The sequence below is a fragment of the Carassius auratus genome, chromosome 15, assembly GCF_003368295.1.
Source record: "Carassius auratus strain Wakin chromosome 15, ASM336829v1, whole genome shotgun sequence".
NCBI lineage: Eukaryota > Metazoa > Chordata > Actinopteri > Cypriniformes > Cyprinidae > Carassius > Carassius auratus.
The window spans coordinates 24,700,289-24,720,085 of NC_039257.1; the positions used below are offsets into that span (position 1 = coordinate 24,700,289).

The 19,797-nt window shown below is 39.5% G+C and overlaps 2 protein-coding genes across 2 annotated transcripts in view; both read right to left on the reverse strand.

Annotated features, from left to right (window-relative positions):
* Positions 1 to 6,188: 6,188 nt before the first annotated feature.
* LOC113115452 (apolipoprotein A-I-2-like) lies at positions 6,189 to 8,868 on the reverse strand. The gene is made up of 4 exons (XM_026283025.1): positions 8,759 to 8,868; positions 8,224 to 8,270; positions 7,704 to 7,848; positions 6,189 to 7,092 (listed from the first exon to the last, which is right to left on the reverse strand). Exons 2-4 carry the CDS (start codon positions 8,264 to 8,266, stop codon positions 6,507 to 6,509), a joined length of 774 nt encoding a protein of 257 aa, XP_026138810.1. The 5' UTR covers positions 8,267 to 8,270; positions 8,759 to 8,868; the 3' UTR covers positions 6,189 to 6,506.
* A 6,768-nt stretch (positions 8,869 to 15,636) lies between these two features.
* Positions 15,637 to 19,797, reverse strand: part of LOC113115455 (septin-5) — a 21,257-nt gene continuing 17,096 nt past the window's right edge. Inside the window, exon 13 of the mRNA XM_026283033.1 lies at positions 15,637 to 16,951. Coding sequence (XP_026138818.1) covers positions 16,883 to 16,951 — 69 coding nt within the window. The 3' untranslated portion in view covers positions 15,637 to 16,882. The remainder of the gene's footprint in view (positions 16,952 to 19,797) is intronic.

The window sequence follows — 19,797 nt, forward strand, 5'->3', positions numbered from 1 at the left end:
TTATTTTTGTTGGCAAATAAGAATGATTTGCGCGCTTCAAGTTTCACCCTGGTTTCACCGTGGAGTTCGCAGATGATGTTCCCGTCACGTAATTATGTCACTGCGTAAGGTTCCCATGGCAATAAGGGGAAAATGGCACCTACTTGACTGAAGTAAACGCAACATTTTTCAACTTTCTGCTAATATATATGTGATTTTTTTGCAACAAAAATACAGGGATTATGAAATCATGCTAGCCCCGCATATTTTGCTTTCTGAAATCGGCAATTTATGCTGCAAAAGATCGGCCTTTGGCTGATTATGCAATAAATCAGGCGATCGCATAATCACATTTTTCTGGAGGGACTGACTAATGCCCACCTGCTGATCAAGGCGAGTAAGGAGGATGTTGTGATCGATAGTGTCGAAGATCCAATATTATCAGGATGGCATTATCACCTGAATCTAGTGTAAGGAGAAGATCATTGGCTACTTTGAGCAGAGCGGTTTCAGTACTATGAAATGATCTAAAACCTGACTGAAAAGGTTCTAGTATATTGTGAGTGGTCAAAAAGGGGAGCAGCTGTGACAGAAAGGCTTTTTCCAAAACTTTAGAGATAAAAGGAAGCTTAGAAATGGGACGGTAATTATTTAGGAGTTTAACATCGAGATCATGTTTTTTGAGCAGGGGCTGGACCACCGCATTCTTAAAAACATGTAGGGACAGTGCCGGATGCAAGACATAGATTTAAGATGACCAGAATGGAGGGACCGACTACATCAAAAACATCCTTTATAATAGAAGAGGGGATCGAATCAAAAGATGAAGTACTAGGTTTCATATGTGATACTAAATTCCTCAATTCAATGAGAGAGATGGGCTGAAATTGGTTAAAAGTAGCCAGTACCCCTCAGCAACCAGGTGGAGTAGCAGATGAGGTGGGAGTAAACACTGATCTAAAGTTCTCAATTTTATTAGTTAAAAACTTAAGCAATTCCTCACAGGTATCAGTAGATTATTTAGATGCTAGATTATTTAGAGCTGTGATGCTCGGACACTCTTCAAGACTTTCTCTTCTCTATTTTTAATCCGCCGCCTCCACCTCCTCCATCGACTCTTACAGCGGACGACTTTGCAGCTTTCCTCACAAATAAGACAAGATCCATCAGTGACCAATTCTCCACACCACAGACTGAGGACAACTTCACAATGACCGATGCACACTCTTTATCCTCCTCCTCTCCACTCTCAGAGATGGACGTCTCCAAACTTATCCAATCCAATCATCCTACTACTTGTCCACTTGATCCGATCCCCACTCACCTCTTTCAAGCAATCTCTTCTTCAGTCATACTTTCGCATACTCACATTATCAACTCCTCTCTTCACTCTGGAACATTTCCCTCAGCATTCAAGCAGGCTCGGGTAAACCCACTGCTCAAGAAACCATCTCTAAATCCAGCGGTTCTTGAAAACTACAGACCGGTATCCCTTCTTCCATTCATTGCAAAGACACTTGAGCAAGCTGTGTTCAACCAGCTTTCTATGTTCCTTGTACAGAACAACCTCCTGGACAGCAACCAATCTGGCTTCAAAAGTGGCCACTCAACTGAGACTGCTCTGCTCTCGGTTACTGAAGCCCTGCGACTAGCAAGAGCAGCTTCAAAATCCTCTGTGCTCATCTAACTGGACCTGTCTGCTGCTTTTGACACTGTTAATCACCAGATTCTCCTGTCCACTCTCAGAAAGATGGGCATCTCTGGAACTGCTCTCCTGTGGGTTAAGTCCTACCTCTCTAACAGATCCTTCAGTGTGTCTGGGAGGGGTGATGTTTCTAAGTCACAACACCTTGCTACTGGGGTTCCTCAAGGCTCAGTACTTGGACCACTTCTCTTCTCCATCTACATGACATCTTTAGGATCTGTCATTCAGAAGCATGGCTTTTCTTATCACTGCTACGCTGATGACACCCAACTCTACTTCTCATTCCAGCCAGATGACCCGACGGTAGCTGCTCACATTTCAGCCTGTGTGAGTGACATTTCTAGCTGGATGAATGACCATCACCTTCAGCTTAACCTTACAAAGACTGAACTCCTGGTGATTCCAGCTAACCCATTGCTTCATCACAACTTCTCCATGCAGCTGGGTTCATCAACCATTACTCCTTCGAGGACAGCCAGAAACCTAGGAGTTGTGATGGATCATCAGTTAAGCTTCACTGACCACATTGCTACAACGACCCGGTCCTGCAGGTTTGCCTTATACAACATTAGGTAGATTAGACCCTTCCTGTCAGAGCAAGCAACCCAACTTCTTGTCCAAGCTCTTGTTCTCTCCAGACTGGACTTTTGTAATGCTCTCCTGGCTCTTCCTGCATGTACTGTCAAGCCTCTGCAAATGATCCAGAATGCAGCAGCGAGGGTTGTCTTCAATGAGCCAAAAAAAGCTCATGTTACTCCTCTCCTCATCAGGTTACACTGGCTACCAGTAGCTGCTCGCATCAAATTCAAGGTACTGTTGCCTACAAGACGACCACTGGCACGGCACCAACTTACCTAAACTCACTGGTTAAATCCTATGTGCCCTCCAGAAGTTTGCGCTCTGCAAGTGAACAACGCCTTGTGGTGCCATCCCAAATAAATTCAAAATCACTCTCACGGACCTTTTCCTGGACTGTGCCCAGCTGGTGGAATGACCTCCCAATCTCAATTCGTACAGCTGAGTCTTTACTCATTTTCAAGAAACATCTAAAGACTCATCTTTTTCGCCTGCACTTAACCTACTAACACCAGCACTTTTTCCTTTTCTTGCCTTTTTCATTTAATAAAAAAAAAAAAAAAAAATACCTGGCTATGCGTTCTATACTAGACTAACTGAGACTTGTCATGGCACTTGTATACTGTTGTAGTTCTCTTGTTGACCTGACTGCTTCTATTGTTCTCATTTGTAAGTCGCTTTGGATAAAAGTGTCTGCTAAATGTAAATGTAAATGTAAATACATCAACAACTGGGGAATTTGAGGGGTTGATAACAGAGTTTATTGTACTAAATACAATTTTAGGTCTGTTTGAGTGTTTGCTGATCAAATCAGAGAGGTGCTTTGCTCTGGCTATTTTTGCTGCTGCCTGAAAAGAAGCTAATGCAGATTTAAAAATTTGAAAAGAAACATTGAGATGATCCTTTTTCCATTTCCCTTCAGCTTTACGACAGGCCTGTCTAAGAGAGCGCGTATTCTCATCTAACCATTAATGAGATTTAAGTTTGGAGCGAGTGTATGCGAAAGGTGCTACAGAGTCAAGTATGGAAGAGCAAGATGAGTGAAAAAGGGTGACTAATTCATCCGGACTAGAGGAGAATGATGCCTCTGTTGCAATAATAGATGCAACATTAACATCACTTTAAAAAACTATCAGAAAACTGAGATGCAGTAAGAGAATGTATCTGGCGACAGTAATGATCCTGAACTCTGACAGTTTGCTGGGAACTGAAAAGGGTGATGTCAAATGTAATAGACTTATGATCAGAGAAAGTGGCCTCCTCAATCACAATATTATCGACATTAAAACCATACGATAAAATTAAATCAAGTGTGTGTCCCAGTTTATGAGTAGCTTTATCTATATGTTGCGTAAGGCCAAAGGCATCTATTACACCAGAGAATTCGCTATACGTTATTGTAATGCTTTATCGGGTGGTTGTTCTGCACGCTTAGTAAACAAACTACAGCTAGTCCAAAATGCAGCAGCAAGAGTTCTTACTAGAACCAGGAAGTATGACCATATTAGCCCGGTCCTGTCCACACTGCACTGGCTCCCTATCAAACATTGTATAGATTTTAAAATATTGCTTATTACTAATAACGCCCTAAATGGTTCAGCACCTCAGTATTTGAATGAGCTCATTTTACATTATACTCCTCTACGTCCGCTACATTCTCAAAACTCAGGCAATTTGATAATACCTAGAATATCAAAATCAACTGCGGGCGGCAGATCCTTTTCCTATTTGGCTCCTAAACTCTGGAATAACCTACCTAACATTGTCCGGGAGGCAGACACACTCTTGCAGTTTAAATCTAGATTAAAGACCCATCTCTTTAACCTGGCTTACACATAACATACTAATATGCTTTTAATATCCAAATCCATTAAAGGATTTTTAGGCTGCATTAATTAGGTAAACCGGAACTGGGAACACTTCCCATAACACCTGATGTACAGTACTTGCTACATCATTAGAAGAATCTGACTTTGCTGCAGTCTGGAATTGAACTACTGGTTTCGTCTGGTCAGAGGAGAACTGACCCCCAACTGAGCCTGGTTTCTCCCAAGGTTTTTTTCTCCATTCTGTCACCGATGTCGCCTCTGGCTTGCTTAGTTGGGGTCACTTCTTCTACAGCGATATCATTAACTTGATTGCAAATAAATGCACAGATACTATTTAAACTGAACAGAGATGACATCACTGAATTCAATGATGAACTGCCTTTAACTGTCATTTTGCATTGTTGTTCAGTTGCTTTGACGCAATGTATTTTGTTTAAAGCGCTATATGAATAAAGGTGACTTGACTTGACTTCCTCACACTGCGTCCGTCTGTTGCTTAGGATGCTTCAGTCTGGCCTTTATATAATCTGAGAGATCTAATATGTAGGATCTCTGCACCTCATCCATATTACTCTTTAACAACCCATGACCCACGATGCCCACAAAAACTTACTCTGTGTTACACTCAAGTATTTGTTAGTTACAGACAAATCAGCCAGCATTATTGACCTAGGACAGAAGAATCAGCCAATCTGTGGCAGCGTTCGATCGCACCTCTAGCACTCCACAAACAGCTAAATGGACATTTACCACCATTGTTCTGATGTAAAACAGTTCTGACCTTTGACCCATGATCACTCACTCGCTCACTGTGACTGAACAGCCTTCAGCTGAGCATTGAGGTTCTGACAGACCATGAAGACAGATCAGATAATAATCGTCTGTGCACATTTATGAAGCATTTGAAGAAGTTCTTCTGATGAAGTTCTTGTGTTGTCCCATAGGAAGGAAAAATCTGAGTTATCGCAGCAGCTCCTCATGATAATCTGTTTACCAAAAACAATTTCTGACCATATTCTTGAATTTTAATGCAAACCAAGGCAAAGGAGAATTGCTCTGAAAATGGATTAGCGCCTTTAACTTGTCAGTAAGACATAGCCTGAAAGGCACACAATTGTGTTTCTCATTAATATGTTCAGTAAAATATAATGGTTGGTGTTGACATGGTCTGTCCTGGGGTCTTTAATTTGGCCACCACATCCATCTTGCCCTGTTACTAATAAGTAAAAGATCACTAAAGCATGATGAATTGATTAATGCTGACACATTTTTGTAATCAACTTGTTAATCAGATCTAAATCTCTTTTTAGTTTAAGGCCATTGTTGTGCATTTGAATTATTCAGCATTGTGTTAGTTCAGTCAGGCCACGTCAGTCACGCTTGCATCAGCCGACAGTCAGCTGTTCCTGACATGTACCAATCCAGTCTTGACACCTATCACAAGCGGTCTATTTAAATTCTCTCCCATCGCATTGCTGCTTGTAGTTATGTATGCATTTAATGGTTATGTTCTGTATCTCTTCCCGCTCTGTTCAAGCAAGGCTGCATGGACAGAACAGAACCATACCACCAAAACTAACTGTATGCAATATAATTATAATTAATATACTTGACGAAAGTGGTCCTGATTGAAAAAAGGGTAGGCAATATTAATTTCCAGTGACTGCAACATTATGAATGCCTAATTCAGATTTTTTATTATAAAAAAATCAGATTATTTTATTGTGCATAATAATGTAAAAATGTTTTGGACTTGATATTAATATATTTATATTTTTCCATATAATGTCAAAAAAATGTCCTAGTTTAGGGACCAATTCTCACTATCAACTAGATGCATATTAGCATGCCTATTTTTAACATATTGGCTGTTTATTAGTAGTTATAGTAGTTATAAAGAGCTTATTCTGAATGACCATACATCCCTAACCCTAACCAATACCAACACTTAACAACTACCTTACTAACTATTAATACACAGAAAATTAGGAGTTTGAGGCAAAGTTGATGGTTTGTTATTAGTGGAATCAGACTTTAAAATAAAACATCTCTTAAAAATAAGACACACTTCTAGAAATAGTATGAAGATTTTTTTTTTAATTATTATTATTTTATTTCATTGAACATTGAAAATCAGTTTTTAACAAAAAGCTGCTTAGCAAAGGATTTTTGCTAGGCATTTTTGAAAGAACAGGTTTCAGAGTTCTTAAATTCTTAGCTGTGTTTGCCCATTAGAGCCAATGTGAGTCCTGTCTAATTTGTCAAAAGTGCATGTGAGTGTGTTGTGAGCATGTTGAGTATGTGCTTCAGCGAAGGTCAGTTATGCTTGGAGAAAAGCCTTCCAGACGATGATGGCTCGAGATGTTGACACTCTGCACTGGTGGTGAGGTAAAGAGAAGGTGTAAAAAAGGGTTGGTTTATGCCTTGCTCATAGCTTTTTGGACGGCTGCGAAAATAGCCTCGAAGTGAGGCTTCACCTCCGTGCCCAACTCTTCCATCTTCTTCCTCAGTTCTCCAGATTTGACGCTCTGGCGGAACTCCTGGGCTCCCTTCTCCACCTGGTCCCTGTACTCCTGGATGTAGGGCTCCAGCAGTGTCTTCAAGGCCTGGATGTGCTCTGCCACCTTCTCACGCACAGCCTCCAAGATGGGCATCAGCTTGGACTTGGTCTCCTCCCAGTTGACTTCGATCTTCCCCTTCAAGCTCTTGACCAGAGGCTCCAGCTTGGTCTTCATTTCCTCCATGAACTTTTGCTGTTTGGTCAGGTACTCCTCGATGAAAGGCTTCAGCTCGCCTCTGTACTCCTCGAAGTGCTTCTGCAGCACCTGCCTCAGCTCCTCACGCATGGGCTCGATCTTCTTGCGGAGCTCCTCCACGTCCTTGGCCAGCTTCTCGCGTGTGTCTTTAGTGGCCTCCAGCACCTGGCCACCAACAGGGCCAATGGCTTGGAAGCCGCCCTGCAAGTAGCCATGGAGGTTGTCCACAGACTGGCCCAGGAACTGCCTAAACAGGACGAGGATTTAGGTTAGCTGTTGCTGGAATAGTTCATGTATAAATGTAAGATGAAAATTGAATGAAGAAATTATTTGTTCACCCCTAAAAGAAAATTCTGTCATTAATTAATCACCTTCATGTTGTTTGCTCATGCAAGATCTTTGTTCATCTTCGGAACACAAATTAACATATTTCTGATGAAATTCAAGAGCTCTCTGACCCTCCATAGATACCAATTCAACTGCAATGAGAATACTTTTGACAACATAATCAACGTTTTATGCTTTGTTTACGCTTAGGGTAAAGCTTGCAAATTCATCGTGATACTTGTGATAAAATTGTGGAAGACAGAAACTCTGGGAGAGGAATTATTGAATAAAGTCGTTATTTTTGTTTCCTTTGCACACAAAAAGTATTCTCCTACTTTTGAAAAACTGAAGTTGAGCCAAGGATGTCACATGGACAGTTTTATCGATGTCCTTACTACATTTCTGGACCTGGGAACGTTGCTGTCTATGAAGAGTCAGAGAGCTCTTTGATTTCAGCAGAAATATCTTAATTTGTGTTCTGAAGATGAACTATGGTCTTACGTCCTTTTAACTCAAAGCATTTGTTCTTACTTGTAGTCTGCGAACTCTGTGCCGTCGAGGTGAGTGAGGGCCTTGTGTGCCGACTGCTTCATCTGATCAGCGTAGACCTGGAGCGCAGACTTCACGTGCTCCAGCTGCGATGGTGCTTGGTCCTGCAGGAATCGGGCCTGGCATCCTGAGCAAACCACACAGATTCAGTCTGACTAGATCTGAACTACAGTTTCATCTGAACCAGTTAACTCAATACAATAATGTTTATCAAATAGATTTACTGCATCTTTATGTTTTTTTTTTCAGTAAAAATATCTAGACATTCTTCCAAATATTTTAAATGAAAAGCTAAATTGTGCAAGATATTAAACACTTTTTGGCAAAACCAGAAGAAAACTAAAAGATTTAGAAACAGGATATATACATGTATTCTTTGAAAAAATATTGATATCTTATGAAAAGTTTAATAACATTTTTCTTGGAATACATTTTAATCTGGAAAGCAAGACAACAATGCTGATGTTTTGACAATGTTGAGAGAAGTAGTGGGTTTATATACCTGCCAGTAAAACAGCGAGGGCAAGGACTACAAACCTCATCATGGATCTGGGCCAAAAAGAACAAAGAAACACAGATGTTGTTAATCACAATCAATACAAAGGTTTAAGGTTTCTAACCAAGGGGATGCTGACACTAAGACTGCAGCACGACTCCTTGAGATCTCCCCTACAGCAAATGTCAGACTAGACTCTAATTAATCCCAGATTAGACAGAGTTACAAAGGCTGCACAAGAAGATTAGCTCTTAATCTGAATCGTAATCTGAAATTGGATTGACTCGGTCACATTGTTGTGGACCTGGAGAACTTCAGTCTAACCTGATACTCCTTTCACGCATCTGAGAAGAAAGGTTACACATCTACAGTAACCAATCATATTTCATCAAAGAGGTCTCATTATTCATCTCCAAAATACAATTATTACTTTTGGTACTTAAAAAAAAAACTGATTGCAGTTTACATATATAATTCAATACAAGCTCATTTTTCTGCTAGCGCTCTCCAGAACACTCTGCTGTAAGTAAACGCTGCTTACCTGTTGATGTCTGGGTCTGGGACGAGACTGAAGAGCAGGGCCAGGGACGGCTCTTTTAAAGGGTCGAGCCGGAGGGAGGGGGCCCGAACCTCAACCCCTCACCTCCTCCCCACAGGGTTCAAAGGTTCCCAATCGAGGGGGTCAGCACATGCATGCATGCTAGTCCACATCTATAAGTGAACCTCACAGATATACTGGTTCATTCCTCATTTACCATGTGCTACATCTTTATATCAGTTACTTCTGAAGCAGTTTAGATCCACAAGAAAATAATGAGTCAACTGCAATTATTTCCATCAAATCTCACCCTTAAATATGACGTTTGTTGACATTGTTTAGACTGATGAATTCAGTCATATAAAATTATATATATATATTGGTTTTGGACTTGGATACATCCATTTCAATTAGTTTTGGTCATTTGAGGAACATTTTTTTGGAGACCTTACAAACCATTTTACAGTGTACTCTTAACATTAGTACTTTAACATATATTCCTACTTAATATATGCTGTTATCGCACATTTAACAGATAGATCTTAGAGATTCTGATCATTCTGAACACAGAAGTTATTTTCCAAAATGATTTTCAGTTGTTCTGAACATGTTCTTTTCTCAGGTTACACTTTCTCAACATGTTAACCGGGCTTTCTCCGGAAGCTACTCCTGAAGTGCTGATGGGATGAACAGGATACTGAACTCTGTTACATGATTCAATCACACTGTTCTTGGAACAGCATACAAGAATGTAAATAATGACATTTAGCGTAGCCTAATCTGCTTTGTGCCCTGACCTTTGACTCCATAACTCTTAACGATAGCATGCTGAATGCAACAGGACTGGCACAAACATGTTTGAAAAACAAATGTTCCTTTTTTACTACTAATATAAATGTTAGGATGTACTAATAACATGTAGTTAAAGCTTAAGTAAGTTTAGTCTAAGGTGGGAAAATATGATTTAAATAAAACAAGTCACTGTTTCCAGAGAATCACAATTCCTTTAAAAAGTAATTACTAAATGTTTGATGTTAAAATGTTGCAGCTGAGATTAAGCGTGCATTTTAGTTTCATATGTTTTTACTAATATGAAGCAATGCACCATCCAGAGTGTAACACACACACACACACACACACACACACACACACACACACACACACACACACACACACACACACACACAGAGGTCTCACCTCATATGGAGATTCTGCGGAGGCCAATCGCAGCCGGAGCCAAAGGGCGACTCGCTCAGACGGAGAGTCAGATCATTAACATGGGCTACTAAAGATTCAGTTCTTCAGTCACATGCCATCTGTTTGCCCTTGTCTTGTTTTCAGATAGACAAGAACCCTATACAACATAAAATCAGGGAAAACATTCCTGATGGGTTCATGCTCATATCAGCTCATCTGAGTAGGAGTTTAAGTAAACCAATTAAGCAAACACAGTGATTTACTCAGGAAAAAAAATCAATGGCAGTAGTGCTTCAGGCTTTTCCTTGTAAGAGCCGGGACTTATCTGAACGTCCCTCTGATAAGAGATTGGGGCATTGGGTCTGCGAGGAGAGTGTGGTAATCACTCGTACACACGGTCTGAATGACCTCCGCAGCCGTTCAAGCAGAAAGAGTCTCTTCAGAAAGTCAAGTGATTCAACTGCATCACAATAACAGCTGTAAAACAGCCAACACACATTTAGAAAAAGCTTTAATCCAAAATGACAAAAAAAAAATGGAATAATAATAATAATGCGTAATAAGTTTAGTGAGAAAAAAGCACACACACACACAAAAAGACATCCCCAGTAGTGCTAAGATAAAGCGTTTGAAGCATTGCATTCAGGTTTTTCTTCTTCATCTGTTTCTGTCAACATGAAGAATACAGAGTTACTCAGAGGATGAAATTAGTGAAATATTGCGTTTACTGTCATTATTATTACTGGAGCGTCTCCAGATGCTTTGAAAATTCACAAAAAATCAAATGTTTTGAATAGTTATATTTGCCTTCATAACTCTAAAAACTAAATATTGAATCACTTGAACAATTTAATCCCATCAGTCTCTAAAGTGACCATAAAGAAGAGTTTCATTTTTACAATCCTAAAGATTTTACTGACTGGCGTTTAACTGCATTATCTGCAAATATGGAAACAATGTTTTACCGTGTTTTTTTTTTTTTTTTTTTTTTTTTTTTACCAAACTCCCTAGTTGTTTGGAATTTGTTTGGTGATCTCTACAACAAAAATAACACATTCAAATATATGCATAGCTGTTCATATACATACATAAAATATATACGAGCTGTTCAGAAAAGTTTAATTGCTCTGAGGCGTCTGTCTGAACCTGAGGTGTAAAGAGATGTCTGGCTGGATGCAAGGGCTCTTTCTGGATTGTTAAACCTTTTTTTCTGTATACGAGAGACACAGATCTCATCAATAGTGGGAAGATCACATCCCAACCAATCCTTTTGGAAGCAGCCTGAGTGATTTCACAAATCTGTCTTCTGTGCTGAGCTGTGGAGCTATAAACCACACTATAACTGAGAGCATCAGCACGCTTCAGAGGCATACAGAGACATATCAGCTTTACATACTCCAAACTTAAGTTGTCTAAAGAAAATAAGTCTTTGATATGTTTTTTTTAATAATATCTCTTAGGTTGTCGTCCCAGTTTAACGTCCCTTAAAACTTTGAACATTTCATTGTCCTGATCATTAATATTCAATGGCAAAACAGCATTTGTCCATTGTTCCTTTGTTTTAAATAATCTCTAATAAATATGTTTAAGTTTCACTTGGTTAGGGCAAATTGTCACATGACCAGAGCAGTTTTGAAATGCTTTGATGGTTTTATTATTTATATCTTAGTATTCCTATCAGTGTTGTTTTAGGGGTTTTATGCATGATAGTAACTCTAACACGTGATGCAACAGAGTTTCAAAGAGCTGGAGTCTTGATTCACACACGGAGCACAGGAACGACGGAGCGAGGAGTATTTAATAAACACAAAGCTAGGAACACGGCTAACGAAATGACATTTAACAACAGAAGGGAAATGAGGGGCAGAATGAAGTAAAGAAGGAAAACCCCAAAATAAATCTGGAGCTTTTGTGATTGGATTAAATCAGAGATGCATCACAGATCCAAAGATCTCATACAGAGAAGCAGATTCTTGTGTTTTAGGGTGTATTTCTCATGAGTATACAAGAAGAAATGCCTAGACTTTCTTCAGAAGCCGTTCCTGCGGCTGCCTTCACTTGATGTCAACCCTCAAACATTCAGAACTACCAACGTTTGATTGCAACATATAACCATTGCTGTTAATAGTGTTTAATTACGTTGTTAGCCGATGTTAGCCTACATTTCTGTCCTGTGTACAACAGCTTGACTGTCACCACTGATAAATTGCTGCTGTCCATCTGATTCACAGGCACAGGACAAGCGCTAGATGTAAGACACAGATATTTCATTCAGATGGCAAATCATTTACTATCTGACAACATCTAAAGTTCATCAACCTCCCTACTTCACACATGTTCAAGTTTCACAAAGCTGGAATGAATTTCATTGATACATTTTTTTCTATAAGATTTTTCTCTGATGTTTAATTTTGCCATGTCGTTTGATCTCCTGTATTTGTACATGTGGTTCAAAGGTCATATTTTGATGTCAAGGTGTGATAAGTGTAGAGTAAGATCTCTTTATGCTGCCCATTTCCCTCAGTTTGAAGTGTTGTCATCTCACTTTAGCTTGAAACACAAAAGAGACTATCAAACATTAGCTTCTCCAGAGCAGAAGTGGGCGCTCATGAGCTATAGTCCTTCATTAAGTTGGCTTGAGAAAGCCAACTTCAAGCTTTGATGCTAATCAATTTAAACTCATTCAAACTCATCTAATCTATATATCTATCTATCTATCTATCTGACTATTTCTATCTATCTATCTATCTATCTATCTATCTATCTATCTATCTATCTATCTATCTATCTATAATTAATCATGGTAAACTATGATAAATCATGCTAGAATCATAGTAAATCATACTTGAACATGGTAAATCATGTTATACTATAGTAAATAATGGTAAACTATGGTAAATCATGCTAGAATCAGTAAATTATACTTGAACATGGCAAATTGTGGTATACTATAGTAAATCATGGTAAACTATAGTAAATCGCGGTAAATCATGGTAAACTATGGAATATCATGCTAGAATCAATAAATCATACTTGAACATGGTAAATCGTGGTATACTATAGTAAATCATGGTAAACTATGATAAATCATGCTAGAATCAGTAAATCATGCTTGAACATGGTACATTGTGGTATACTATAGTAAATCATGGTAAACTATGGTAAATCGTGGTAAATAATGGTAAACTATGGTAAATCATGGTAAACTATGGTAAATCATGCTAGAATCAATAAATAATACTTGAACATGGTAAATCGTGGTATACTATAGTAAATCATGGTAAACTATGGTAAATCGTGGTAAATCATGGTAAACTAAGATAAATCATGCTAGAATCAGTAAATCATACTTGAACATGGTAAATCGTGGTATACTATAGTAAATCATGGTAAACTATGATAAATCATACTAGAATCAGTAAATCATACTTGAACATGGTAAATCGTGGTATACTATAGTAAATCATGGTAAACTATGGTAAATCATGGTAAACTAAGATAAATCATGCTAGAATCAGTAAATCATACTTGAACATGGTAAATCGTGGTATACTATAGTAAATCATTGTAAACTATGGTAAATTGTGGTAAATAATGGTAAACTGTGGTAAATCATCGCATGCTAGTCATGTTAGAAACATGCTAACAAAATGCTAATCATGCTAAAATCATGCTAGCAACATGCTAGTCGCATTCTAATCATGTTAAGAACATCCTACCAACATGCTAATCATGTTAACAACATGCTAGTCGCATGCTAGTCATGCTAGAAACATGTTAATCATGCTAGAAACATGTTAATCATGCTAGAAACATGTTAGCGACATGCTAGCAATATGCTAATCATGGTAAAATCATACTAACAACATGCTAGTCCCATGCTAATCATGTTAGAAACATGCTAACAGCATGCTAATCATGTTAGAAACATGCTAACATCATGCTAATCATGCTAGAAACATGCTAGTCACATGCTAGTAATGCTAACAAACATGCTAATCATGCTAGAATCATGCTAGCGACATGCTAGCAATATGCTAATCATGCTAGAAATATGCTAGCAACAATGTTAATCATGGTAAAATAATGCTAGCAACATGCTAGTCGCATCCTAATCATGCTAGAAAAATGTTAACAACATGCTAGCAACATGCTAATCATGCTACCAACATGCTAGCGACATGCTATCAATAATATGCTAGCAACAATGATAATCATGGTAAAATAATGCTAGCAACATGCTAGTTGCATGCTAATCATGCTAGAAACATGCTAACAACATGCTAGCAACATGCTAATCATGTTAGAAACATGCTAGCAACATGCTATCAATATGCTAATAATGCTAGAAACATGCTAGCAACATGCTAATCATGGTAAAATAATGCTAGTCAAAATGCTAGTCCCATGCTAATCATGTTAGAAAAATGCTAACAACATGCTACTCATGCTAGCAACATGCTAGTCGCATGCTAGTCATGCTAGCAATATGCTAATCATGCTAGAAACATGCTAGCGACATGCTAGCAATATACTAATCATGCTAGAAACATGCTAGCAACAATGCTAATCATGGTAAAATCATGCTAGTTGCATGTTAATTATGCTAGAAACATGCTAGCGACATGTTAGCAACATGGTAAACATGTTAGCAACATGCTAGTTGCATGTTAATCATGCTAGAAACATGTTAACAACATGCTAGCAACATGTTAATCATGCTAGAAACATGCTAGCAACATGTTAATCATGCTAGAAACATGCTAGCAACAATGCTAATCATGCTAGAAACATGTTAGCATCATGCTAATCATGCTAGAAACATGCTTCTTCAACTAAGTTAATGCTAACTTCTTCAAACTTTCTGGTCAGGCTTTCTCAAGCCAACTTAAAGTTTGTCTCAACAAACTTTTTTTCTAGTTATCCTTTACACTTAGAATAAAATAAACCAATAAACAATAATACCATTTTTTTAATAAAGATATTTATACAATGCATGTTTCTATGAATAGCCATTTCAAGCATTTAAGATCAAGAGAAGCATGAATTGTGTAATCATTTTCACTCATCTGAAACCATTATTGTAGTCTACTGTTCTTCTATATTTGATGGCTCAGTTAACGACTGTTTGGACTGATGTGAATCAGAAGTGTTCTTCTCTGTCCAGATGGTGTTCAAGGCTCACTGGGGTTACGTTAGCTCTCTCAAACAGACGCCCACCTTCGCTGATAAAGAAGGTCCACGGTGTGCTGTTTGTCAGAGAGATTTGGCCTCACGTCCAGCAAACCTCAGAATTAAGAGTTAACATCAATACAATACAGATCGAGCACAGATTCAGTCAACATTCATTCCAGGATGTTAGCTTGTGTCACATATTATTTTCACTTCTTTACTGTGTGTATGTGTGAATGATTGCTGTAAGCTGCTGTGTTCAGTGGATTTGTTCATACAGTGAAACTGTGCTGAGCTTTTTACTGCCGACCCGCGGCACCCATCCGACACAACCTCAAACCACTGACAGATCGATGCTTTTAACAGAATAAAGAAGCATCCATGCACTTTCTAGAACAGCTCAGACATACATGCATGAATGAATATACATTAGCAGAAGTGTGTTAAGAAGTGATAGCCAGAGCATTACATGGACACACAGCATTTATTAAAGAACTCTAGTTATTCCATCTTTACCAATCTTTGAAAAACAAAACAAAAAAATTATCGTTTTAAAGCTCTAATACAGTTTAACAATTTAAATGTCTATAAATAGTAAACCTATAATCCTAAAATGAATCTATCAGTTTTATGAAACATGATATTAAAAAATGACTGAAATAACAGAAGAATATAGTCCATATTAAATGGGTTTATTTATTCTTCCACCGCTGACCCCACAGTTTGCAGAACTCAACGCTGTTTGCTAATAGTGTTCACCAAAATTACCCAAGAAAAAAATAAAAAAATAAAAAATAAATATATATATATGATGTGGGAGAGATATCCTTTATTCTGTGGGGTGTTAGCCCATGTGTAGTTAAAGGGTTGATGAGTCTCCAGCAGCGATGTCTTCTCCAGAGAACAGTCCAAGGGTTAGATGTGGTAACAAAAATATCTCTCTACTTCATTTCTCCAATAAGAAAATAAAAGTTATTATTGTTAAAAAACATTCCAAAATAAGCTTTTGCAGTTTAATAAGACATACATTACAACCAATGCCATTAGTGAACATTATACAAAATAAAGTTAAATAGTAAAAATAATTCAAAATAATTCCCTTGTATCTATGCTAAGATATCCATCCTGGGGTAGAAACGCATACTGGACAACGAGCAGACGTGTCTGCATTACACATCGACTCAGACTTACACAAGACACAGAGATATTTCATTAATATCAGTCAGTCAGACAGAAGTTCTGCTGAATAATCATCTTGTGTTCATCAGAGAACCTTTCAGCCATCAGTTCCTTAAAAAAACTCTTTTTGTCAAATCTGAAGAACATTTGAATGATCTGAATAACCTGTCTGTGCAATGACAATGTTCCTTTGATCTATATCAACATGTCTGGGTTCAATTTCAACTCAATATTGTATATCCTATTTTTATTAAGCACAATATACATTTTTGAAACAGAAAACACTTCCCATATCACCAATAGAAAAATAAATAAAATAATAATAATAATATCATTTAAAAGTAACATGTCTGTATGTCTTTCAATTTTATTTTTTATTTTTTTATTTTTTTACATTACCATAATTATAATTTGATTCATTATCAAGAATATAATGCTAGAAAGAAAGAAAGAAAGAAAAAAAAATTATGTTTATTTTGGGGTGAAATGTGCCGAGACCGGTGAAGCCGTGTGTGATCGGCTCACTCTCTCAGCTGATACTGCGGTGTTTCCCCGTGTCTTCAGATCAGCACAGGTGTGTTAATACGCCTCTCGCTGCGTGTGCATCTGCTCCTGGATCTTCTGCAGCATCTCCTGCATCCGCCTCAGCTGCAACAAGAACAGAAGCACATCAAACACACTAGGATCAATACTGAGCGATCGATGAGTCTGTGAGTCACATGACAGAAGCAGAGCGTCCATCAGGAATCTCCAGCCCACGTGAGCTGATAATCAGTCGAGAGCTCAGTGACTCTGACACGTCTGCATGATCAATGAACCACACACAGACTCAACCCTGCATGGATTCATGTCTTTCATCTGATAAATATGTATTCCCTTTGCTTTATATTGAAGGTGGATGTCAACATTTCCAACACTTGTCCTTTTCTAACTAGTATTGAAAAATTATAGAACAGTAATGCACACTCCAATAATACTGTAATTTATTCCTGTGATGCTCCGCTGTATTTTCAGCATCATTCCTCCAGTCTTCAGTGTCACATGATCTTCAGAAATCAGAATAATATGATGATTTACTCCTCAAGAAACATTTCATGACTTCCTCCTCATTCGCTGTCAGTCAGTATCTCCACTTTTTCACTTTTTCATCTTCATCTCAAGACCAGAGTCGAGTCAGGTCCCCGTGGTCCCTCCAGAGTCGAGTCAGGTCCCCGTGGTCCCTCCAGAGTCGAGTCAGGTCCCCGTGGTCCCTCCAGAGTCGAGTCCTCTGAACCCAGTCAAATCACCACGGAACTACCAGAGTCTCTCCACGTCTCTGCTGAACTACCAGAGCCATGTCACATCTCAGCCCGAACTCTCTGAGCACTCAACTTATCCTGTCATGGCCATGGAGACCATCTACCATCTCATCAGGGCCACAGAGGCCATCCTTAACCTGTTCATGTTCTCTATTTCAGGCTTACCTAACCAGATATGCTCTCCTGTGCCATCGATCCCACTGTGGTGGTCTTCTGTGCCGCCCTGGTGGGCATCTGTCTCATCCGCAAGGCGGTGGTGGTTCTTTGCACTGCCCTGGTGGGCATCTGTCCTGTCTGCTCAGCTGTGGTGGCCCTCTACGCCGCCCTGGTGGGCTTCTGTCTCATCCGCAAGGCGGTGGTGGTTCTTTGCACTGCCCTGGTCGGCATCAGTTTCATCCGCTCGGCTTTGGTGGGCTCCAGTTCCACCTGCTGCACCTTGGATTCCTGCCCTGTCGGCTATGCCCTGGGCCCCTGAACTTTCCGTTCCCTCCTATCCTCTTTGTTTTGTTTTTGTTTCACTTCCGGGTCAAGACCCCCTTTTAATCCCATAACCCTTGTCTGCAGCTAAAGGCCTCGAGACCTCTAACAAAAAAAGAGTTAGCTTTTAAAAACTCTTAGCGGTGGATCACTCGGCTCGTGTGTCGATGAATAATGCAGCTAGCTGTGAGAACTAATGTGAAATGCAGGACACATTGATCATCGACACGTCGAGCGCACTAGAGGTCCTCCTCCCCGAGGCTGCTGGTGGGTCTGAAACCCCTTTGCTGCCCGCGCGATGGGGCCCTCCAACTCTCGCCGCGGGCAGACATCACCACGGGGGTCGGGTGCTGGGGGACCCGGCGAACCCATACTCTACAGGCCAGCCTCCCCCATCCCGGGGAGCGGCCGCCACTAACCCATCCAGTGACGACCTCAGATCAGGCAAGACGACCCGCTGAATTTAAGCATATTACTAAGCGTAGGAAAATAAACTAACAAGGATTCCCTCAGTAGCGGCGAGCAAAGAGGGAAGAGCCCAGCGCTGAATCCCCGCCCCTGGCCACGGGGCACGGGAAATGTGGCGTACAGAGGACCGCTCTCTCTGCGTGGGAGTGGGGAGCCCAAATCCTTCTGATGAAGGCTTAGCCCGTGGACGTGTGAGGCCGGTAGTGGCCCCTGCCTTGCCGGGGTGCGGTTCCTCTCTCTGTTTCCCTCTATGGACCTGGCCCTCCATCCCTCCCCCTTATCCTCCACCAATCCACCTCCCTCCTGGTCTCTGTGTTCCTTGGTCTGTTCTTGTGTTCGGTGGAGCATCTGGTAGCTGCTCCTTAGAGGAGGGTGTAATGTCACAGTGTCTGGTCTGTGTATCCCTGGGTGTCCACTAGTGGTCTCCCTTCCCCATAGTCACCCCACTGTAGGCACTACATTTACCACAAGCCTTTGTCCCATTCATCACTGTTAATTGCACACCTGGTAATTGCACTCAGCTGTCTCCACTTTTATTGTTTTCACCTGTCCATATAAACCAGCCTGTCTCATTCTGTCTTATGGAGTCTTTGTTTTCCATCACACAGCTTTCTCGTGTTCCCTTGTGTTTTTTTATGTTTCTTGTTTTTGGGACTGCTTTCCTTGTTATTGACCTCTAGCCTGTTTTTGGATTTTGATTTTGGGTTACCCCATTAAAACACTGCAATTGGATCTCTCGTTCCTGTGTGCATTCGTTACACTTTCATTATGCAGAAGCATTGCTGAAGTCCATCTTGAGATATACTGAAGTATATTTGATTGTGCTGAAGTGGAACTACTGCGAGTAAACTTCAGTTACACTTGAAATATCCAGCATCTAAAGACTGATACTACTCAAAGATCATCAAATGCTCATCAATAAATCACACTAAAACACATTTTATACTTAATATAAAGAAATAAGCATTGTGCACAAGTAGTACTCCAAAAATACTTTTTATATCAATAATCTCAAACAAAAGGCAAGAACTATATCTAGTATGAAATAAACCAATTTTTAGTATATTACTTTTTTACTAGGGAATGTCTTCATATATTTTCTTTATTCTGTAGTAAGTGGATCAGAATTTTAAAACCAATTTATGTTTAAAATAATAAAGTATAAAAACCTTTAATGTTGTGTACGATGCCCGTAAGGTGACTTGTTTGGTTTACTTAGTTTTGTCGTGGCACGACATAACTCGTGGGAAC

Excerpts from the sequence above, each read along its gene's own strand:
- LOC113115452 (XM_026283025.1), bottom strand. The coding sequence starts at position 8,266 with ATGATGAGGTTTGTAGTCCTTGCCCTCGCTGTTTTACTGGCAG. Across the intron at positions 7,849-8,223 it reads CCTCGCTGTTTTACTGGCAG|GATGCCAGGCCCGATTCCTG; the intron begins GTATATAAACCC and ends TGGTTTGCTCAG. Across the intron at positions 7,093-7,703 it reads ACAGAGTTCGCAGACTACAA|GCAGTTCCTGGGCCAGTCTG; the intron begins GTAAGAACAAAT and ends CGTCCTGTTTAG.